The sequence below is a fragment of the Staurois parvus genome, unplaced genomic scaffold, assembly GCF_062004578.1.
Source record: "Staurois parvus isolate SC_StPar_1 unplaced genomic scaffold, SC_StPar_1.0 ptg000200l, whole genome shotgun sequence".
NCBI lineage: Eukaryota > Metazoa > Chordata > Amphibia > Anura > Ranidae > Staurois > Staurois parvus.
The window spans coordinates 3,477,552-3,502,778 of NW_028317996.1; the positions used below are offsets into that span (position 1 = coordinate 3,477,552).

General features: G+C 43.1%; 1 protein-coding gene across 2 annotated transcripts in view; it reads right to left on the bottom strand.

Annotated features, from left to right (window-relative positions):
* TVP23A (trans-golgi network vesicle protein 23 homolog A) overlaps positions 1 to 12,471 on the bottom strand; it is a 71,381-nt gene extending 58,910 nt beyond the window's left edge. For both annotated transcript variants that reach the window (XM_089678236.1, XM_089678235.1), the window contains exon 1: positions 12,325 to 12,471. In XM_089678236.1, the coding sequence (XP_089534362.1) occupies positions 12,325 to 12,333 (9 nt within the window). In that variant the 5' untranslated portion in view covers positions 12,334 to 12,471. The remainder of the gene's footprint in view (positions 1 to 12,324) is intronic.
* Positions 12,472 to 25,227: the final 12,756 nt, after the last annotated feature.

The window sequence follows — 25,227 nt, forward strand, 5'->3', positions numbered from 1 at the left end:
ATCCAGGAGAGAGGTCAGGCAAGCCAGGGGTCAGAGTGGGAGAATACAGCAAGGGTCAGGTCCAATCCGGGTCAGCAACTTACAGGAAACAGGATCACAGGTACAGGTATGCAGAAGAGACCAGAAGGCACTGAATGACAGTTCAGGGCCGTTTAAATATCGCGCCCTGCGCTGTCATTGGTGCCCGGCGCGCGACCGCGGTTCCTACTGCGCATGCGCAAGCCTGAATGCCGCGGTCGGCCAGGAACTGGTGCCCGCGTCCCTGCAGAGAGCGGCGCACTGCGCCTGCGCCGGGACCAGCGCCACGGGGATCCCTGACACATGCCTTAGTTCTTATTCCTTTTTAAAACTGAAAGATGCAGATATGGGTATAGAGGCATGCAGAAAATGGAGGGTGCAAAGTGTTACAGATGCAGTGGGGTGCTGCAAACAAACTAAAAAAAAAAGTTGTATTCAGTTGTATTCAACTGAACAACGCCCTCCCCAAAAGAAAATCCTAGTAAGTGGTCCTGTCCTCAAATCCACTCCAAACAAAAAAAATTAAAGACTATTAAATAGAATGTAGCACTAGCAATCAATGGCTTGTTTGGTTCAATAAATTCTGTAAACAATGGTGGCCACAAAAACAGAGTGCACCTCACCACTGTAATACATAGAACTCAAACATAGTAAACACCTACAGCAATCTGTCCTTATAGCTTCAATACACTGCCACTCTGGCTGCTCTCAGAATATCCCTCCACTCTGCCTCCACTACCTCCACTTATAATGAGCTGCAGGTTCCTGGTTTCCAGTGTCATTTTAGTCTACTAAAATACGACTAAAACAATTCAGATGACTAAAATGGCATCTTAGTAAAAAAGCTATGACTAAAACAAAATTGAAATCTGATGGCAAAATTAACACTGTACTACCAAATATGAATAAGTAGGTAAGCTGATGAAAGAAAAAAAAATGTAAAATGATTTTCTTAATATTTAATGTTGATATAATATGGCATTACAGCCAATAGCTTACAGGTTTTTGTGTATATATATATATATATATATATATATATATATATATATATATATATATACACACACACACACATACACACATATATATAAATTCACATATATATATATATATATATATATATATATATTTTCTCTGCTGTTAAGCTGTGTATGTGTTTCTGTAGGCAATCCCCACAAAGCCTTTGAAGAAGCTGGTGTGCACTGTGAATTGCTTTGGTGTTATTAGCAGGAAAAGGAATCGCCAAATTCAATTGTGTTATGTTTTAAACATTTGTGTACCAATTGGTGGATTAGTTGGTCCACCTTTCTTAATGGACTTTAATAAAAATAATTTTTATATTTTATCTATGTTTATTGTTTAGTACAGTGCCTAAAAAGTCCCCTATTCTTTGAAGATTCGTCCCTTCTGGATTTAGTGGGGGTTTTTTTAATATATTTTAAAGTTGCAATTCTCTTTGTCAAAAAGCAATATTTTTGTTTGTTTATGAAACTTGGTTTTATTTATAAGATATTATGTATCACAACATCTAAATATGTGTCTGCAGTGCATGTTCAAACCATAAAGTGGTAGTAGAGTCATACATTAGAAAAATGTAGAGGTCTTTTCGGTCATAAATGCCCCCCTCTGCCTGACAGCGAGTAATGTGATCTAAGCCGCACATGTGGAGCTCAGATCACATTTATGGCCTGCTCTCTGTGCTGTGGCGATGTGACTGCCTTGCACATGCACAGGAGTGACTTCACCTCTGCTCAGCCCGTAAAATATCCGAAGATACAATACCCAGAAAGGAAGACCGGGCAAACATGGAAGCACCGGGGATCCGGCCAGGGAGCAGCGCTGGTGGGCTCAATTTGTTGATAAGTCTGTCATTATGTACTAGTATGCAGTGTATACTAGTACATTATGGCTAAGACCTACAGGGGGCCCATTTCTTTAGTTTGCTTATTAACATTACTACCACTTTAATACCATAAATAATAACGTTATTTGATTTTTACTCCAGGAGTATGTAATGAGTTTAGAAATTCTAAACAAATGCTTAAATAATGCATTACAGATTAACTAAACCCATTAGATTTTAGTTGACTAAAATGTACTGGTGTCTTTAGTCGACTGAAACGTACTGGAGATTTTAGTCGACTAAAACTAAAACAAATCAGATGACTAAAATACGACTAAAACTAAAATGGCTTTTTAGTCAAAAGACTATGACTAAAAGTAAATCGAAATTTGAAGTCAAAATTTACACTGCTAGTTTCCAGTACAGGGCATCTTGCAAGGAAATATTCTACAAATTGTGGGTGGAAAGGCTCACAAACTTACACTGAACTTTAATACATTTAGAACATTCATGAATAGATTATTCCCCTAAACCCTGTTCACAAAAACAATTGCGTACTGTCTGAGATACTTTTTTATTTGAACATTCAAATTTACAGGACAAGTTTTGGGGTGCACCCCTGTCTTCAAGGTCCAAGCAGTACTAATACATACAATTTTAGCAGTATGGTAAGTAAGGCAGCCCATAGATGACTAAATGAAAATAAAAAAATGAAAATAAAAAAAAAAGACTCGAATCCCCCATCCACACATTCGATTTGGATGAGTGAAAACCTCCCACTGTACCTTTGTATTTTGACAGTGGGGAGACTTCCTTGCACTCAGGGTACACTGATCAGCACTGCCAAGTGTCACGGTAAGGGGTCAGGCTCACAGACCAATAGTGATAGCATTAGAGAGGCTCCCACCGACCAGCAGGATAGGTATACAAGCAGGTCACCCCGGCGGATGGCACAGGCTCACCTGAGATGCAGGGTCTAAGCACTAACTGGTATTTATCAGAGCTTCTGATGGTGGAGCTGGATTTTGCTGCATGTTAGTACCAGCTTGCAGTCCTCAGGATCACCTCACCAGGAGGTAAGCAAGCTGGGGTCCAGCAGCAGATATAGCAGGTAGGGATCAAGCAGAAGTGTAGTCAATAAACAAGATAAAGGTTGGTAATTGGTTGCATTTTGGGACAAAGCAGAAGCAAAGTCGAGGAACAAACCAAAAGGTCAGTAATGAGTAGTAGTAAAGATAAGGACAGCTGTAGGTAGGCAAAGGAGCAAGATATCGGCTAGAGAGAGGATGAAAATCTGGCAAACAGGAAGTGCAGAGATATGCTTTAAATCAGGAGACCAGGCAAAATTGTCCTAAGAGATCAGATAGAGAGCGGTCTAGTATTTCAGGTGTCACAGTGAGAAGAGATACAACCAGACACCACAGAGGTGGAGCTGATCGAGCTGCAAAAAAACCGACAGTTTGATTGTGCGAAAGTTGATTGCTAGATCAACTTATGTACAGTATCTCACAGAAGTGAGTATACCCCTCACATTTTTGTAAATATTTTATTATATCTTTTCATGTGACAACACTGAAGAAAGGACACTTTGCTACAATGTAAAGTAGTGAGTGTACAGGTTGTATAACAGTGTAAATTTGCTGTCCCCTCAAAGTAACTCAACACACAGCCATTAATATCTAAACTGTTGGCAACAAAAGTGAGTACACCCCTAAATGAAAATGTCCAAATTGGGCCCAAAGTGCCAATATTTTGTGTGGCCACCATTATTTTCCAGCACTGCCTTAACCCTCTTGGGCATGGAGTTCACCATAGTTTCACAGGCTGCCACTGGAGTCCTCTTCTATTCTTCTATGATGACATCAATCTAGCTTAACCTTGCCACGGCTGCGGCCTACTCACATTGCTTCTCCAAAGCTTCAATCCCTGCTCTCCTGTGTGCAACTTCTCCTTTCTTGCATGCAGCTTCTGCTTCCGCGAAACAAAGAAACACAGCGCCTCTAACTGTGTACTGTGAAGGTATTTAATAGAAAGATAAGTAGTAACTCACATCTTAGAATTTAAAAACAGGCTCATGGGTAAGACGTCTGTAGCCAGATGTTGTTGTGTGACTGATCCAGAGAGGAGATCGATTGAATCCGCCAGCAGGTGGTGCTGTGCATGTGCAACATGGATGGTAAGCCTGGTGGAATCTCCAAGGTGTCTGCCAGCAGATGGTGCTGTGCATATGCAGCATAGATGGTGAAGCCTGGCAGAGTCTCCAAGATGCCCAGGATCAGCACATGTGGCGTCTGACGTCGTCAAAATGTGACACGTTTCTGAGCATGTGCAGGACGAGATGAGTCCAGGCGTGCGCTTTCATCAGGCAGGGAGGAGCTGGGGGTGAGGGAGCCTTATGTAGAGCAAGGGGCGGATGATGGGCCCCTTTATTAATATATTATTAAAATATATATATATATGTGTGTGTATATATACCCATATAAAAAGGACAGAATGGACGATTGGCAGAGGATAACCCTGCATAGGAAAATAGTTTTGGTATAGGTTCCTAGCATGGAATGGAAATTAGGGGATGTCAAAAGGGGCAAAGGGTGATAAATGAATTGCATAATATATGGTAGCCACAGCAATGCAATGAATATGTGGCAACCATATGTAGATAAGAAGGCATGCTGTAACGGAGGTGTATGCGTATATGGTTAGGTCAAAGGACAGGTTAATTTGGTATGTAGTGATAGTGCGGTGATGACGTATGCATATATGGTTGTGTCAAAAAAACTGGTTATAAGGTCTGTGTGGTTAGTGTGGCACTGACAACCAGCATGGTTGGAAGTGGTGTAAACACATGTCTAACCGTCAGAGCCCAGGGGGGAGAATGAACAATAGAGAAGTAAGATACCTTCACAGTACACACTTAGCGGTGCTGTGTTTCTTTGTTTCCCTTCTGCAGAGTTATGCTTCACTCCTACGCAGCTTGCCCTTAGTGCCTACTGGAATACCCTTACCCCTGCCTATTTGGAACTCATCAAACATACATGGACTGCCACACCATGCGCCTGTTATCCCTTTTGTATAGCTTCTGCTTTCACCTTTGCTTTCTAGCAGGCAGCTTCTGCCTCCATCTCTGCTTCCATTAGTGCTCTCTTGCCTGCAGCTTTTGCCTCCATCTCTGCTTCCATTAGTGCTCTCTTGCCTGCAGCTTCTGCCTCCATCTCTGCTTCCATTAGTGCTCTCTTGCCTGCAGCTTCTGCTTCCATCTCTGCTTCCATTAGTGCTCTCTTGCCTGCAGCTTCTGCTTCCATCTCTGCCTTCTTTTGAGAAAAGGCTGCTTGAATTTTAGAAGCTTGGCACTGACACTGGATTTAATATGTTGTTGACTGAGAGTGGGAGATCTTAATTGTAGAGACGCGGCGAATCTGGAGAAGCGTCTCATAGATGCAGAGTGATGAGATTTAAATGAAAGAATTTGTATAGTTCTCACCTCTGCCTTTCATTTTGTACTAAACTTTCTCTCCCCAGATTAAGCACAAATCCCTTTAATTCTTCCTTTGACTCTTCAGTGTTGTACCACTTTAAGAGGTTAGTATATTTAAGGCACAGTCTTTGATATCTCTCATAGGTAGCAATTAATTGATTGAGAGCCCCCTCTAGTTGCAGTACCTCATGAAAAAGGCATGGTGCACAATCAACAGTTTTATACCATAACTGATTGACATCAACCAGCAGTTCTTCTTTATAAGTTTCATAATTCTGTTGAACCTACCAAGTTGGTTTAACCAAGTGTTTCCTTGTATGCTTAATTCCTGATCTGGAAAAAAAATCTGTCTCTTGCTGTGACATCACGTTGACAATTAATAATTTAACTGGCAGTCTCTGGAAAATGTATGTTGTTTGTGGAGTACATACTGATTTCTGTCTCACTTGTTTGAGAAGGTATTATACAAAAAAGCCAGAATGGTATGTGGCAATGCAGGTGGCTTCTATCGAATAGATGTATGATGCACACATTGACTTGTATAACAGTCAACAGAAAAACAGTGGATTATTATCTTGTAAAGCTGCTGCGATTAGCTTGCAGGCATGTACTGACATGTATGACAATGGCTGCACTGTCCTAAGCTGCTCAATAGCCAGGCTGATATCACATTTCACAGTATATTCCAGAGTTATAGAAGATTTTTTGACTGGAGCTATCTGCTTCTGCAATCTAAGCACTGATAGTGTGATCTCCATAACTGATCCAGTTTTGGTAAGATAACTTAACTTACAGTCTAGTGGCTTAGCAGACAGTGGATTGATCCAAATGACATCCTGCAGATCATTAAAAGCTTTAATCCAAAAACATTGTGCAGATCATAATAGATGAACATCAGATAGCTCAAAAAAATCATAAATCCAGCAGTATACAGCATAAGCGGAGAATGGAGACTGAGCATGAAGAAGGGTGGGACAAACTACAAAGAGCATCCCGTAGCTACAGAGTGAGTTAGAGACAAAATTATTTAACAGCAAACAAACAACAATGTGTAACATGATAGCTCTGAAATAGCTAGGAGTGCTCACACTGACAATGTTGACAAAATATTTGATTTCAGTTACCTCCCCTCCTCAAATACACTGAAAATTTACTGAAAATTCTATTAGGTCATAAACATACATGATTTCATAGAATGCCCTATACAAGGTTGATATACTCCCCTGTTTTTTTATGTCCTATCAAAGTGTGATACATGGACATGTTCCCATTCAAGTCTAATATACAAACTTTGTGATTATGAGCAATCACTAGGATGGTTAAGGTTTGCCAAACTTGGAAATCCACTATAAATCAACACTCCTTTGACATATTATAGATTTTTTGTCAAGGAACACCATAAACTATGGATGTCCATAGAAAAGTCTCTGATGGCTCTTCCCCTCACCCTTGGGTGCAGCCCCAACTTTGTCAATGCACACTAAGCTCATCAGTTTTTGTGAGCTATTTTTGTGAAATATGTGACTCACCAACTATCACATTATCATATCTTCTCTTATATAGGGGTTCCAATGACATAGGAATTTGTCAATCCAGAGTCTCACCAGCCATGACTTGAGAATGAATCAAATAGCTGTTGCCTAGATCCTCAACCAAACCATAGGTTTAAAGTGAAAAATCAAAAAGGTGTGAACAGAACCAGAGCCAAATATTGCATCCCTTGACACTCTCTCCACCTACACCTTTTTGGAGTAGCCCCACTGTTCCTCACCTACAAAGCATTCCTAACACTCAGCTATGGGCAGCTTATGGTGTTGTGGGCCTGAAGCATTATATGCTGGCTGGGAGACATATATGGTCCCCCCTTCCCCACTGGAGCTAATTGGATCATGCTTTACTGATTTTTTTTTCATCTTCTTCTGGATCAACTGTGGGTATAGGATAATATATATAGAGAACAAGGCAAACAACATAAACAATTCTTGCAGCACTCACACACAAATCCTTAGTGCAAAGATAAACATAAAAAGAATAAATGACATGTATACCAATAAAACAAGACACTAACTCTGCATCACTGGCTGCTTGTTGCTTTGGAGCTGTGTTGCTTCAGTGTTGCTAATGCAGTACAAGCATGTGTGCCTAACGACAATTTGAGTAGGAGCAGAGTAATCAAGAGAAGCACTAATCAATTTAACACAAACAGGCTGGGCTCCAGCCTCTGACACCCAGCCTGTATCTGATAGTAAAAACCTCTGATGACAGTGCAAGCTTTACAACAATGCCCCTGTACTGATGACCCCACCTCTTGCCTATAATAACATGTTTCAATTGGATACCACCAATCTTTCTCAAGGAAGGAAGAAAGGAAGTCCCTCTTTAAGCCGCTAGCTAGAGTAACTCTTAAACAGAGGACCTGTCCTGGTTAGTGGCTCCCCTGTTTACAAGGGAACAGATATTCGAAATTGGGAAATGGCAGGCTATTAGAAATATGGATACTATGCCTAATATTTTAGTGACATGTGGTAACATTGGAAGCAGTTCCCAATGCATAGGCCTGGTTGGGAAGGACACTGGGAACAATGAAAATTGGTGTCTCTCCTAATTCTTTCTCTGCTGCATACCGAACATCTTTTTTTTGTTGGTGTCTGCAGTCTGCTTCTGTTGGTGGAATGTTCTCTGGAAATTGTCACTCATGACGTCTGCTCACAGAATCAGAGCAAATGCTTTCTGGTGAGGTTCAATGCTGGTAGTTTAAGGCAGTAATGACATCTTCTATGTTACTTGTGATAGGTGACATATGCATTATAAATGGCCAAATGGAAAATATATATTGCACCTTTTTATACCAGTAGAGGGACTTTCTTGTTGATAAATAGGGCTGCAACATCTGATCATTGCAACCTCGACCCACCCCCTCATGAACCCATTATAATCATGGATAAACTCAGGCTTTTGGATGGGGCCATCTCTTCCATGAATTTCCACGGTGGTGTCATTGTGGATGGTGGACAGGACATACACATCTCTCTTATCCCTCCACTTCATGGCCAACACTTCATCATTCCTCAGACTCACTGATTCCCCCCTTTGTAGCTGTGTGGTCACCATACTTTGTGGGAAGCCCTTCTGGGTTTTCTGGAGGTACAGGTGGCAGAAAAGGGGCAGACTTGTGTAATAGTTATCCAGGTAGTTGTGATACCCCCTTTTTGAATAGTGGAAATGCCAGGTCCCGGACAATTGTTTTTACTTGTGTCTATGTAGGATGGAGCTGGGAATCTTTGCCTTCATACACGTGGAAGGCATGCAGCCGGTTGCTCTTTCACACAGCTTGTTGAGTTTCAATTCATATCTGGCCCTTTTACTGGTAATTTCTCAGTCGGCCAGTGAAGTGGACAAGTGACTCGTCCACACAGATGCTTCTGTCAGAGATATATAATTCAGGAAATCTCTTGGGAAAAAAAATGAATTAGTGGGAAGATTTTGTAAAGTTCCACATAGCCAGGCTGATTTCGAGGAGGGTGCTAAAATGGAGGAAGTACATAATCATGTCATAGCATGACCTGGACATTACAGCTGAAAAAATGGGCATGTGATTGATGGGGTGGGAGGACCAGTAAGCATATATTTGTTTTTTTTTGTAAGCCCCGTGTTAATTGTAAGGCCCAAAAATAATCTGAACTTCTCCACTGTGAGACATCTCCTTTCAAACGGAGGAGCATAGCATGAATTGGGGTTGCCTGCGATATATTTCTGGGAAAAAAGATTGGTCTGGTTCACAATCAATTGAAGTAAATTGTAAAAATAAAAAAATAAATACTTTTCTGAAAAATCTTTAGTGTTGGCCTGAACACCTGGCTGTGCAGTAAAAAAGGGATTGTAGCTGAGTTGGAAGGCAGCCATAATGGGTTTGCAAGTGTGTCTGTGAGATATGTATGGGCACCAATTTATGGGGTCTGATGTGATACTCCAGTACTAGTACTGGGCTTTCATCCAGGCGTCTAGTGCCGTTGGTGTTTGCCGATTCACCATTGGGGTGTATGGCACTGCTGATGGTTGCCTGGCTTTCAGAGCATCTTATCCTTTTAGGAGGGACTGTTTCCTCTTCTAATTTGGTCACTGATCCACTGCTTTTGACAGGATCGTACTCTGAAACCAATGATGTGCACTCCCCGCTGTTCTCATCCATCATACTGAGGATTTCAAATGCCTCCTCACTAGTACACTGCCTTGAAAAAGTATTCATACCCCTTGAAATTTCGCACATTTTGTCATGTTACAACCAAAATTGTAAATGTATTTTATTTGGATTTTATGTGATAGACCAACACAAAGTGGCACATAATTGTGAAGTGGAAGGAAAATGATTAATGGTTTTACAAATAAAAATTTGAAAAGTGTGGTGTGCATTTGTATTAAGCCCCCTTTACTCTGATACCCCTAACTAAAATCAAGTGGAACCAATTGCCTTCAGAAGTCGCCTAATTAGTAACCTAGGTTATAAAAAATATCCCAAGCTTTGAACACCTCTGTTCAACCCATATACCGAAAATGGAAAGCGAATGGCACAACTGCAAACCTACCAAGACTTGGCCGTCCACCTAAACTGGCAGGCCAGGCAAGGAGAGCATTAATCAGCGAAGCAGCCAAGAGGCCCATGGCAACTCTGGAAGAGCTGCAGAGATCCACAGCTCAGGTGAGAGAATCTGTCCACAGAACAACTATTAATCGAGCACTCCATAAATCTGGCCATAAGAAGTCCCGTTTGCAAGAAGCCATGTGGGGGACACAGCAAACATGTGGAGGAAGATGCTTTGGTCAGATGAGACCAAAATACTGTACATCACCCTGAACACACCAACCCCACTGTGAAACATGGTGGTGGCAGCAGTATGTTGTGGGGATGCTTTTCTTCAGCAGGGACAGTGAACCTGGTCAGAGTTGATGAGAAGATGGATGGAGCCAAATACAGGGCAATCTTAGAAGAAGACCTGTTAGAGTCTGTAAAAGAGACTGGGGCAGAAGTTCACCTTCCAGCAGGACAACAACCTTAAACATACAGCCAGAGCCACAATGGAATGGTTTAGATCAGGGGTCTCCAAATTTTCTAAGCAAAGGGCCAGTCTACTTTCCTTCGGACTTTGGGGGGGCAAACTGTGGCCAGTGGAAGTAGAAAATGCCTCAGTGTCAGTGGGAGTAAACAATAGGAACATGTGGTTAGTAGGAGGAGGGATAATGCCCCATCGTTTGTATTGGTGGGTGGAATAGTACCCTATCATTGGCGTCAAGCGCTGTGTCATTGGGAAGAATAGTGCCCCATTGTTGGTTTCAGTGGAAGAAAGAGTGCCCCATCATTGGTGTAAATGGGAGGGATTGTGCCCCACTACTGGTATCAGTAGAAAGAATAGTGCCTCAACCTTGTTGACAATAAAAGGAATAGTGCTTCCTGTCAGTGGGAGAAATAGTAACTCAAGGGCTGGATAAAGGTCACATCCGGCCCGAGGGCTGCAGTTTGGAGACCACTGGTTTAGATCAAAGCATATTCATGTGTTAGAATGGCCCAGTCAAAGTTCAGACCTAAATCTAATTGATAATCTGTGGTAAGGCTTGGAAATTGCTGTTCACAGATGCTCTCCATCCAATCTGACAAAGCTTGAGCTATTTTGCAAAGAAAAATGGGCAAAAATGTCACTTCGTAGATGTGCAAAGCTGGTAGAGGAATCCCCAAAAAGACTTGCAGCTGTAATTGCAGTGAAAGGTGGTTCTACAAAGTATTGACTCCAGGGGGCTGAATACAAATGCACATCACAATGTTCACATATTTATTTGTAAGAAATATTGAAAAACATTTCTCATTTTCCTTCCACTTCACAATTATGTGCCACTTTGTGTTGGTCTATCACATAAAATCCAAATAAAATAAATGTATGCTCTTGGTTGTAACATGCCAAAATGTGTAAAATTTCAAGGGGTATGAATACTTTCCCAAGGCACTGCAGATAGGGGGATAGGGGGACAGGGTGGGTGGTCTTCCAGGGTCAGATGTGGACAACTTAATAATCACTCAGAATAACATGGGTTAAAGATGGTCAGACAGTCAGCATCATGTGGTCAAAGTCCTTAGGGAAGTAATTTTCAAATCCAAGGTCCAGACCCATTCAGACTTATGCATCTTATCTTTAAGATCAGTAAGCTTTTTCTCTGATTCAAACCCCTTATGTGCATGTTCTCTCCCCTGATGTAGCTCAGAGCTCAATGGTTGTAATCTCCTTTCATAGTGGAGGTGGACTAGGAGTCTCTTAGCAACGCCCTAGCAACAATGCAGGATGGGATGATGCAATCTCTGGGAGTTTTTTGATCAGGCATCAGGAGATACATAAATCGCCTACACCTAATGCAAAGTCATTATTCAACTTTGTTCAAAGCTGCACAGCTTACTTTTACCTATGCCCCTTGCCTGCATAGTCAAGTTTTTTGGTATGCCTTTAAATGAAATAGCCAATAACACACATACCTTTAGGCCCCATTTACACCGGAGCGTTTTGTAGGAGTGACCCTAGTTCAAGCCCATCCGAGCAATCCGCTACAAAGCTGCCACTGTATTGGGCCTATCATCTGCAGCAGGGGTATTCCCCACCCTGCATGTACTGTTTTGCATGTGGCTACAGGATGGGGAATGCCTTGCCTGCTTATGATTGGCCCAGTACAGCGCAAGTTTCCTGGGAGCTTAATTAGGTGGGATCGCGCTAGGATTGGGACATCCCTCTTTCGAGGCTCAAAGTTAAAAAACACTCAGCATTAAAAATCCCATTGTTTCTAATGGTGCCTGTTCAGACCTAAGCATTCAGGCACCTGTCACTTGAAGAAGTAGAAGGGCTCAAGTGTAAATGTAGCTTTACTATCAAGATAACTGGAGGTTCCTGCAGATGCAGCCCATACAGGGTTAATTTACACAGAATCACATCAGAAAAATAAGCTGCAAGTCTACCTGTTTCATCCTCTTAACACCAGCAGTCTTCCTTCTGCTTCCACATCTGTTACTAGGCAGATCCTGGGCGGGACAATGTTGCTAAGAAGCACGCTCTGTCATTGGATAAAGTCATGAAAAGCCTGGATGTTCACTGCTTCCGCATATCTGCAGAGAAACGAACGGTGGCCATATTAGAAATGGGCATTCTAATCACCTTGGCCATCCTTTCTGTATATAGCCGACTGAAGTACAGCCAAGGGAGGATTGCTGTGAAAATTCTGTTTATACTGAAATAATTGGCACTGATCTTACACAGAAACACTTTATTCTGCAAGAGGCTGAAAATCGGCATGATCGTGTTTATCTATGAAGACTGTAGCTCCCTCTGCTGGTCGCTGGTCTCATGATCGTGTTTATCTATAAAGACTAGCTCCCTCTGCTGGTCGCTGGTCTCATGATCGTGTTTATCTATGAAGACTGTAGCTCCCTCTGCTGGTCGCTGGTCTCATGATCGTGTTTATCTATAAAGACTAGCTCCCGCTGCTGGTCGCTGGTCTCATGATCGTGTTTATTTATAAAGACTAGCTCCCTCTGCTGGTCAAAGGCGAAACATCTCTTCAGAGGATTGAACAGTTTTCTGAGAACCCCCAGTAGCCCTAGGTTCACACCTAAGCGTTTTCTGAAGCGATTTGCATTAACGCAGTACAGTCCATTAACATCCCGGTCACACTGGGTGCGACTTGCCATGCAACTTGCCAAGTCGCAATGCAGTTTGCATTTGATTAGTTTCTGCAGTGCTTTTTGCGGTGCGTTTTGCATTTTTGCGCATGCATATTTTATGCATTTTTCTTGTTGCTATGCAGATTAAAAACACAAAATGCATCAACAATGCATCCAAAACACGTCAAAGACGCATAAAAAACACAGTATTAACGCACTACATGCTTTTCTGCAGAGTCTCCATTGAAGTCTATAGAACCAATAACGCAGCTTTTTGCTTTTAAAAAAGTCCCTGACCCTTTCCAAAAAATAAACCGGGAGAAAACGAGGAGATGTGAATATGTCCCATACAATGGCCTGTTTCACTTGCATGGACAGCTCCTTTGAACACATGATGTAGGTTCATAGCAATAGATTCCAAATGCAAATACAACACTTATCAACTCCAGACCTTTTACCTGCTTAAGGTTATGTTCACACTAGCGTTGTGTGCAGGCGGCAGAGAGGCGTTTGGGAAGTGTTTTTACCGCTTCCCAAACGCCTCTGCCAATTCTGCACATTACAGCACATGGTGCTGTTCTAACGGGAGCGTTTGCGTCGCGTTGCATCAAAACGGACGCCTCTGGTCGAGTCAGAAGGCTTTGAAGCCTCCTATTCTAGTCTATGGTGCCACTCCGCAAACGCCTGGCCGACGTTTGCGGGGCGTTTGCGGAGCGGTGACACCAATCAAACTGCATTATAGGCGTTTGTGGGGCGTTTTTAACGCTCGGCAAACGCCTAGCAACCGCCGCGGGGCGTTTGCGGAGCGGTAACACCAATCAAACTGCATTATAGGCATTTGTGGTGCGTTAAAAAACGCTCCGCAAACGCCGGACCAACGCTTGCCAAACGCTATAGGGGCGTTTGGCAAGCGCTGGTAAAACAGCCAAGTGTGAACGAGCCCTTATAGGCGTTTGTGGGGCGTTTTTAACGCTTGGCAAACGCCTAGCAACCGCCGCTAAACCGCGCATGCGGGGTTTGCAGAGCGTTTGCCAAGTGTTAAAAAACGCTCCGCAAACGCCGGACCAACGCTTGCCAAGCGCTATAGGGGCGTTTGGCAAGTGTTGGTAAAACAGCCAAGTGTGAACGAGCCCTAAACCTGAGAGTGTGCACTTTCAGCCCATATCCATTATATAACTATGGCTTGAATATGTTTTGGTAAATACCTGAAAAAACTAAAATTGCGCCTGTGTCCAAATATACTGTATGGACATAACTGAATGTAGCGTTGCACTAGATTTTGCACCATGCACTTTTAGTAAATAACCCCCTATGTGTGGTGATAGACCTTTTATTGCATTGTAACACGTCTGTCACCGCAAGGACACACAGGAAAAAATGTTTTCCTATGTGTCCCATTCACACTGCAATGCAGCCTAGGGCTGCATTGCAATGTGCTGCAATAAAATGCAGACATACTGCATTTTATCACAGCGCACTGCACCAAATCTCATGGAAATGTACATCAGCATAGAGCATCACATTGTTGTACACCATAAATGAAGTGTATGTTTTGTACACTTCAAATAAAGTTTGTACAAAACAAAAAAGGGAGCTGTATGATATGCTGAATCGCACAACACACTGCCCCTACCACAGCTGGCAATGAACAGAGTGGTAAGACGCTCTGGGAGCTGTCCATTGTAGTATGACATCATCCTAATTCTTAACCCCTTGGCGCCAGCGTTTGCCGACCCTTTAAGGGTTTCAGAAGAGGCGGGGCAGGGTTTATGGTCATGTGACCGCCGTGACACGCCATCACGGCGGTCACATGTTCGGGGAAAGGTCCCGATCGAAAGAGGAGATCGGGACCTTTCCGTGAGTACCAGACATGTGTGCTGGGAGCGCGCAGGGCACACACTCTCAGCACATATGTTCTTTTTTAATAGAAAACAAATGTGCAGCCTCTCGGCGTCTAGGCCCAGACGCCGGGAGGCTGCATATTTGCGTTTGGCCGACGTGAAGAAGTTAAACTAAACTGAAGCTAGAAGCTGATTGGTCACTATACATAGCTACTCCAGATTCAGTCTGCTCTAGTTTTAGTAAATTATTTCCATTCATGCATTTCAATGTGCTGTGATGTTTTGCAATGTGTTTAAATGCAGCCTGTTTCATCTTCACATAGTGCTGGGCCTATTGGGAACAATGCATTTTAGATTGCCATTGAGAATGCTTTGAGCAATATAGGCCATAGGACATGGATTTTATGGGCCATTCATGTGATTCAATGTGCACTCAAATGGGCAGCAGTGAAATGCAATGAGCCATCAGTGACAAGTTTCAGTGGTATGTATGTTCTCTCCTCAGTAATCTGAATAAACACCTTAGTGACCAGCGTATGCATTAATGTGGTAGTAAACTCTTTTTTTTAACTTTTACTTACAGGTAAACTTATAATAAAGGTAAAAGGAATATCTCCCAAACGTGCACTGCTTAGGAGATATTTACTCTTTTTTAGAGCCGGCACATGCTCACTGAAGGAACGGCATACCCGTGCGGTTCCTTCAGAGAATTGTGCCATGGCCCGGGAAGTCATCACGGCTCGGCCAGTCAGATGGCCGGAGCTCCCTAACCCAGAAGGAAGATTGGATGAAGATGGAAGCCTCTGCAGCGGTGACAGCACGCCACTGGAGGGCTTCATTTTAAAGGTAATTCCTTCACAATGTGCTAATATCCGATGCATACTAGCACATTATGCAATTATCTAGCAGGGGACTTTTTTCTTTACCTGCGATTTACTATCGCTTTAAAGTGTTATTCTTACCTGCTCTATGCAATGCTTTTGCCCATAGCAGCCTGATCCTCCTCTTTGGGGTCCCCCACCAGTGCTCCTGGCCCCTCCTCTTCCGCGCGTGCCACCACAGAAATCTACTTTCCATGGGGGCAGCCATGCAAGCTCGCTTTTGAGTTGCCCCGTCTGCGTCCATTGACAGGGCATGTGGGCTCGATGAATTAGATGAATTACTAAAAGCAAACAGGCTGTTGACTTTGCAAGGGAAGTTGCACTTTAAAAGGGGATTTGACCCAGAATATAGTGAATGAGGTGAAGCCAGCTATCACTTTTATTACTTGATAAGATTTACTTAAAGTAATGCTCATATATACTCTTTACCCTTGTATGTACATATTCTTTTAAAGAAGAATTTCAGGTTTGGATATTTTTTCATAGTTACATTGTTTCAGCTTAGACCAATGTAACTATGCATATAACATGGGATCCTCTAGAAGCAGGAAATCACTGTAGTAGATACTGATCCTGAGTCCCGTACCCAGCAGCTGCTCCTGTACATTGGGAATGCAGGAGTTTGCTCGGCAAGGCCTGAACTTTAGTCATGTTCAGTGAACCTGCCCCGAATTGAACCCAGGTACATTTGGCTCAACTCTAATGGGGAGGGTTAGCTTGTCTAAACAGGTGCTACAACCATATCTGATCTTTCGAAATATTACACCTGCCAAAAAACTGGGGAAGATGTCAATTATAATTTGTATGTTTTGTGCTATCAGGTAAATGGAGCAGGCAATTTCTTCTATAGCAAAAAAGTATCTATCAAACATTGTACCCAGGCTACATCAATAAAAATCAACAATAGACTTGACCTTTTGACATATTTGACCTATTGCATGTATATACTACAGTGCCATCTAGAGTGTGGAGTTGAAAAATGCTCCTCTCATAGAAGCTGATGTAGAAAGGAAGAGGTAAAGGTATACACCCATGTGGGAATGGCTATCCAAACTTTCTGATTAAGAGGCCAGCAGCACAAGTTGCCAGGGGGATGCCATAACACCAAAGAAGATTATGCCAGGGAGGACTCCACAAGACCAAAGAAGATTATGCCAGGGAGGACTCCATAAAGCCAAAGAAGATTATGCCAGGGAGGACTCCATAAGACTAAAGAAGATTATGCCAGGGAGGACTCCAGAAAACCAAAGAAGATTATGCCATGGAGGACTCAATAAGACTAAAGAAGATTATGCCAGGGAGGACTCCATAAAACCAAAGAAGATTATGCCAGGGAGGACTCCATAAAACCAAAGAAGATTATGCCATGGAGGACTCAATAAAACTAAAGAAGATTATGCCAGGGAGGACTCCGTAAAACCAAAGAAGATTATGCCATGGAAGACTCAATAAGACTAAAGAAGATTATGCCAGGGAGGACTCCATAAAACCAAAGAAGATTATGCCATGGAGGACTCAATAAGACTAAAGAAGATTATTCCAGGGAGGACTCCATAAGACTAAAGAAGATTATGCCATGGAGGACTCCATAATACCAAAGAAGATTATGCCAGGGAGGACTCCATAAAACCAAAGAAGATTATGTCAGGGAGGACTCCATAAGACTAAAGAAGATTATGCCAGGGAGGACTCCATAAGACTAAAGAAGATTATGCCAGGGAGGACTCCATAAAACCAAAGAAGATTATGCCAGGGAGGACTCCATAAGACTAAAGAAGATTATGCCAGGGATTACTCCATAAAATAAAAGAAGATTATGCCATGGAGGACTCAATAAGACTAAAGAAGATTATTCCACGGAGGACTCCATAAGACTAAAGAGGATTATGCCATGGAGGACTCCATAAGACTAAAGAAGATTATGCCAGGGAGGACTCCATAAAACCAAAGAAGATTATGCCAGGGAGGACTCCATAAGACTAAAGAAGATTATGCCAGGGAGGACTCCATAAAACCAAAGAAGATTATGTCAGGGAGGACTCAAAAAGACTAAAGATGATTATGCCAGGGAGGACTCCATAAAACTAAAGAAGATTGTGCCAGAGGGGACTTCACCAGAGGATGGCACTTAATCTATACTAAATAGAACCCAGTTACCTGCAACTGCTTGAGCAGCCTGGGGTCCTGGTTGCTATGGAAATCACTATGTAAACCGCGAAGCCACTATAATTAAAGTTAAGAGACTTTTTAGTGTTTCCTTATAGCATGCAGACCATTGATAATGCTTATTTGCTAGATAGATTAAATAATAAATGCATATGTGCTGTATGCATATTTGCAGTACTCTGTCTTGTATTGTTTTTTCTATAATTGTATGTAGCTTGTACATACAGCAATCTTGTTTAGTAAAAGCAAATTAATGTACTACAGGTTTTTTGGTTTCCTTGCTTTACTGCAAAGTAGCCAAATAGATACTATAAGCAAAACAGCAATGAATGGCATCAATGGAAGCCTCCACAATAAAATCTGAAGAGAGTTTCAGTTCATCCAGTGCTGGATGTGATAATTTAGCCTGCAGTTTTCCTGCCTGTGTAATTTATTACCTCCTTCTCACCGACTCGTATCGCCTTTACATGTGTCTTCTCTCCTTTGGGTGTCACCTGTTATTCTGTGAGTTTATGTTACCTTCCTTTCCATCACTTCCTGGCCTGCCTTCCATTTTGCTTGCCTCTATTAGACATGTTCAGTGTAGCCCATGTTTCCTGAGCAACGTCCCAGTTTTCTGAGCTCCTGTTTGCTTTCTTAAGTGTATCCTGTGTCTAATTACCTGTGTACTGATCCTGACTTCGTATACTGTCTGTTGTCACCTGTCTTCAAAATCTGCCAGTTCAGAGACCTGAGAAGCAGGATTTGCTGCTTATGAAGGCCCAGGAAGATTTAGAGTATAGTCAAATTCCTTAAGATAATCTTGCACTACTTACTTGATTAGACCTGTAATATTTTGCTTCTGTTGTTCTGTTTCCCTGGAGGCTTCTGAAAAACATGAGGAGCAAACAGGTTTGTCAGGAAGAGAAGGCTTGCCACATGCCTAACATTTTTCAGTAGCAGGAATAATGCTTCCAGAAGGACGACTCCTGGAACTATGACAACTTCTGCTATGTGATCTATCCGGAGAGAACTGGGAAGAGTCATAATGCCTTTGCAACCTGGAATGCCTCCTTGACTCCGTTCAAGTCTCTCTGTTCAAGGCTGTAATAATAAACAGCCCAACAAATGACAGCTCTTTGAGTAGCCATACCATTAGGTTGACCTGATATCAAGTGGCATGCTGAGGATCTTTTGATTGTGGAACACCTTACTGGAAGAATAAGCCTCAGATACACTTCTCTTTGGTCAGTATGGTCATGTGGTTGTATTGACCAATGAGTGTTTAACATTGTGAGCAATATGATGGCTATTCATTCTGAGGCTGTGTATTGCAGTGTATGGACTGCTACACTAGCAGCACGGAGAATCACAGCTACTATGTGCAGCAGGACTGAAAGGGTTGCCATGATATATGCAGCTATGTGAAGCGGGTCCAAAGGGGAGGCCAGGATATTTTGGTATTTCATGAAAAGATGAACTTACCCTTTAGGCTAGGTTCACACTGCTGTGATGTGATTTTGAGCTGGCTTTCAGTACGATTTTGTAGTGCTACTTCGATGCTACTTGGACACTGCTTTGATAAATCATACAGGAACCTTTTACAAAATGGCTCTGTGCTAAGTCGCATTGATGTGAACAGGCACCATTAAAAATGATTTGTTTTCCATTGTAATTAAATTCTGTTCTTCATACTGGTATTTAAAAAATATGCTATCTTTTAGCCCTTGATGTTAAACTCTATAGCTCCATAAGCATTACTGCAGTCTGCAGTCTCTGGTCATCTCCTTTACTATGTATGCAGTCTCTGGTCATCTCCTGTACTGTGTCCACAGTCTCCGGTCATCTCCTGTAGTATGTCCGCAGTCTCCGGTCATCTCCTGTACTATGTCCGCAGTCTCTGGTCATCTCCTGTACTGTGTCCGCAGTCTCTGGTCATCTCCTGTACTATGTCTGCAGTCTCTGGTCATTCCCTGTACTATGTCCGCAGTCTCTGGTCATCTCCTGTACTGTGTCCACAGTCTCCGGTCATCTCCTGTAGTATGTCCGCAGTCTCCGGTCATCTCCTGTAGTATGTCCGCAGTCTCCGGTCATCTCCTGTAGTATGTCCGCAGTCTCCGGTCATCTCCTGTACTATGTCCTCAGTCTCTGGTCATCTCCTGTACTATGTCCGTAGTCTCTGGCCATCTCCTGTACTATGTCCACAGTCTCTGGTCATCTCCTGTAGTGTGTCCGCAGTCTCTGGTCATCTCCTGTAGTGTGTCCACAGTCTCTGGTCATCTCCTGTACTATGTCCGCAGTCTCTGACCATCTCCTGTACTATGTCCGCAGTCTCTGGTCATCTCCTGTAGTGTGTCCGCAGTCTCTGGTCATCTCCTGTACTGTGCCCGCAGTCTCTGGTCATCTCCTGTACTGTGTCCACAGTCTCTGGTCATCTCCTGTACTATGTCTGCAGTCTCTGGTCATCTCCTGTAGTGTGTCCGTAGTCTCTGGTCATCTCCTGTACTATGTCTGCAGTCTCTGGTCATCTCCTGTACTATGTCTGCAGTCTCTGGTCATCTCCTGTACTATGTCTGCAGTCTCTGGTCATCTCCTGTAGTACATCCTCAGTCTCTGGCCATTTCCTGTACTATGTCTGCAGTCCATTAGTTCAGAATATTTTTTTCTTATTTTCTTCCTCTAAAACCTAGGTGCAATTTATGGTCAGGTGCGTCTTATGGAGTGAAAAATAAAATGACAGTGTCATCCTCAGTGACCCAGAGGCTGCATGGGCTCCCTGATTCTGCAAAGCCTGTATAAAGATCTGAAGATTCGTGGTATGGAGAGGGATCATTACTGTTTGGCAACCCTCCTTGATCCACATTACAAGGGTTAAGTTGCAGAGCTCATCCTGCCTTCGCAGAGGGAGTAGAGGATGAAACATCTTAAGGAAGCCTTGAAGAAAAATTTGTGTAACATCTTTCCAGACACTGAGAGGTTACCATTTTCTGGACAACGTGTTTCTGAGGCTTCGTTCGGTTAAAGGAAGAGTGGTGGAGAAGGCAGCCAGCTGATCAATGCCTTTAACCACTAGCCTACAGGGCACTTATTCCCCCTTTCTGCCCAGGCCAATTTCCAGCTTTCAGCGCTGTCACACTTTGAATGACAATTGTGCGGTCATGCAACACTGTACCCATATGAAATTTTTATCATTTTTTTTGAGACAGATAGAGCTTTATTTTGGTGGTAGTTAATCACCTCTGAGTTTTTTATTTTTCTTAAACAAACCAAAAACCACTGAAAATTTAAAAAAAAAAGTTTTTTCTTAGTTTTTGTTATAAAATGTTGTAAATAAGTGATTTTTCTCCTTCACTGTTGTGCGCTAATGAGGCTGTAGTGATGGGCACTGATAGGCTGCACTGATGGACACTGATAGGTGGCACTGATGGGCACTGATGAGGAGGCACTGGTAGGTGGCACTGATGGGCATTGACAGGTATCACTGATGGGCACTGAAAGGCAGCACTCATATATGGCACTGATAGGCGGCACTGACTGGCACTGATAGGCGGCACTGACTGGCACTGATAGGCGGCACTGATAGGCAGCACTGACGGGCACTGATAGGCGGCACTGATGCACACTGATAGGTAGCACTGACTGGCACTGATAGGCGGCACTGACTGGCATTGATAGGTGGCACTGATTGGCAGCACTGATAGGTGGCACTGGCTGTCATTGATAGGTGGCACTGACTGGCACTGATGGGTGACACTGAAAGGCAGCTCAGTTGGGCACTGATATGTGGCATTAATGTGCACTGGTAGGCACTGAAATGTGGCATTGATGTGGCACTGACGGGCATTGGCAGGTGGCATGGATGAGCACTGACAGCTGGCAATGATGGACACTGACAGGTGGCACTGTTGGGGCTACACAGATTATCAGGGCACACGGATCATCAGTGCCCTGATGATCTGTGTACATGTCCCCTCCGAGGAATGCCGATTACCAGCTCTCCTCACGAGCTGTCAGCGTGAGAGAAATGCATTTCCTTGTTTACATTTGATCAGCTGTGATTGGACACAGCTGACCACATGACCGAGCCAACATCTTTGGCTCTTTCCATTGATCGGCGATCGCCGTGCTGCGAGCTCCTGGTGCCACACATGAACGGCTAGAATGGGAGGACGTTATATGATGTCCTCCCAGAATGAGAGAACCACCTTGCACCCTGAGTTGGATAAGTCCAACTTTGGATGATACTAATGATGCCAAACGCATAAACGTGAAATGCATTCAAACCATGTGATGTCATTAAATTTTCTCAATGGATCTCTGGATGATGTAATTAGATCCCAGTTAGCAGATAGTCCACAGGTGCGTGTACCAATAAATATATAAAGTGCGCACTCACCAGATGCGCTAATAAAAAGTGTGTTGTATCATGGTATATGGTGGATCAGTCACGGGTCCCTTCATAAGGGTGGTCCGGGGTGCATCTTGGGGGTAGCCAGTATGTAATGATTCAACCTCTTCCATGCACTGGGGGATTCACCAGAGTTCGCTGCGGATTTAAAGTGCTTGGTGCGGAGCAAAGAATAGGGATAATCCCATAGTGTAGTATTTCAAATAATGCTTTAATTGTAATGGTTAAAAGAGTAAAATCCAAAAAACATACAGAAATGCAGTATAAACAGGAGCAATATAATGACAAATTGCGTAAAATGCAAACTGACCAGCTGGTGTCATAGGGTGGCTGCCGGACCTCTGTGATCCGGCGGCATAGACATCAATTGCTTGCAGGGGCTCCTCCTTGACGCGTTTCGTACTAAAAGTACATTGTCAAAAGGGGTATGCCTATTTGCAGCCTGACGTCTTTATTCTGCTGTTTATATACTCTATATTTTTTTAAAAAAGCGCCAATGAACATCAGGCGCCATCTTGCCGAAGACCGGCACAAGTGCGCATGCATGGAACCATGGGCGCCATTTTGCATTGGTCTATGGCAAGGAAATCGTATAACCGAGTGTTGTGTCTATGGCAAGGGAATCGTATAACCGAGTGTTGTACTGCGCATGCGTGGCGCCATTTTCCTTAAGTCTAGGGAAAGGGGATGTTGTTTAGACGGCTCTGTATGCTGAACATACAGCATACAGCATACAGCGATACCGCCGCACTCTGTTTTAATGAGATTTACCAACTTGGGCAATTATATAGCAATATAAATATCAATTTATTATGTGCGGGGAATATTAATTAAACAAATAATAATTACACAATAGTGAACAGTGACTGTAAATTAGTAATGCCACTATATGGTGGCTCCAGGTGAAGAGAGTGAAAAACAGTCCAGTGAAGGAGTGCTCTTAAGATCCAGGGTGATCTTCAGACGTCCAATATACAGGACCATCAAGTGATAAAATATAAAGACTGCGCACTCACCAGATACGCAATCTTTATGCGCATTTGTGTAAAATTATCACTAGGCCTCCTGTATCATCATCCTGGTCTGGTCAGATCTGGTCAGCATATCCCTCATGGCCCGGTAACTGGATGGATGCAGCTGTTCCGTAGACTTGGCCGGTTCTCACCAGAACTCAAATAAATAGAAAGGGCCACATAGTGTAATATCCTCAGGTATCTTTATTGAAGGCACAGGGTAGCAGAAAATCCAACTTACAAAAAATACTGACCCAGGTATAAATCAAAGATGGCCGCCGGGGCCCCTCGTGGCGCCGGCGGTGAAGCGTCCAACCTGCTGTAGCTATCGCTGACGCGTTTCGAGCACCCCTATGACTACGAGCCTTCGCTCGAAACGCGTCAGGGATAGCTACAGCAGGTTGGACGCTTCACCGCCGGCGCCACGAGGGGCCCCGGCGGCCATCTTTGATTTATACCTGGGTCAGTATTTTTTGTAAGTTGGATTTTCTGCTACCCTGTGCCTTCAATAAAGATACCTGAGGATATTACACTATGTGGCCCTTTCTATTTATTTGAGTTCTGGTGAGAACCGGCCAAGTCTACGGAACAGCTGCATCCATCCAGTTACCGGGCCATGAGGGATATGCTGACCAGATCTGACCAGACCAGGATGATGATACAGGAGGCCTAGTGATAATTTTACACAAATGCGCATAAAGATTGCGTATCTGGTGAGTGCGCAGTCTTTATATTTTATCACTTGATGGTCCTGTATATTGGACGTCTGAAGATCACCCTGGATCTTAAGAGCACTCCTTCACTGGACTGTTTTTCACTCTCTTCACCTGGAGCCACCATATAGTGGCATTACTAATTTACAGTCACTGTTCACTATTGTGTAATTATTATTTGTTTGGTTATACAGCGCTGCACCTCCCTGTTCACATATATGCTATTGAAGGTTTGATACGGTGCCTTTTGGGTGTACAGCTGCTGCTTATTATACATTATATACTATCACATAAGCGCTCACTTATCCTCTGTTTTTCTTGGGGAATATTAATTAATTAATTAATTGCGCTGCGCTGCTAACTCATGCATTGTGCATGCGTGGGCGCCATTTTTTTATAGTCTGATAGGGGGAATGGCCAGGCACCATTTTCCCTAAGTCTTAGACGGAAACAAATGTATTAGTTGTCATAATAACAATATGTGCCAAATTCAACGCTCCCTTTTAATAATGGGAGACAAAGTGTATATTCAGTGGATTTTGGTAATAATAGCAAATATCTGCATTATAAGTTATTATAAAATTGTTATTAATACATAAAAAGCCGCCTTGGTAAAAATTAAGCATGGACATAAAATTCATCAACTCGAAATAAATACAACATATGTGTGAACATAAAATTACATAATCCTCATGAGATACAATAAATGAGCAATGAATAAGCAGCATACATAAAAACAATTAAGAAAATGATGTATACTCAAAATGAAAGTAAAATCAAGTAATAACCCCCTCCTCCTCAAAAACTATACTCTCTTGGCCTCAGGGACTCCGCTCTCTCCTGGCTTTCTTCCTATCTATCACAGCGCTCCTTCAGTGTTACCTATAACGCTGCCACCTCCCCCTCACTCCCCCTCTCTGTTGGGGTCCCTCAAGGTTCTGTCCTCAGGCCCCTTCTCTTCTCCATCTACACCTCCTCCCTTGGCCAACTGATATACACCCACGGCTTCAACTACCATCTCTATGCCGATGACATGCAAATCTATCTCTCTACCCCTCGCCCCACCCATTCAGTTTCCGCCAGAATCACTAGCCTACTGAACGACATATCAGATTGGATGTCACTCCACTTCCTCAAATTAAACCTTTCCAAAACCGAGCTCCTAGTTTTCCCCCCAGCCCGCACCCCCCCCCGACTTCT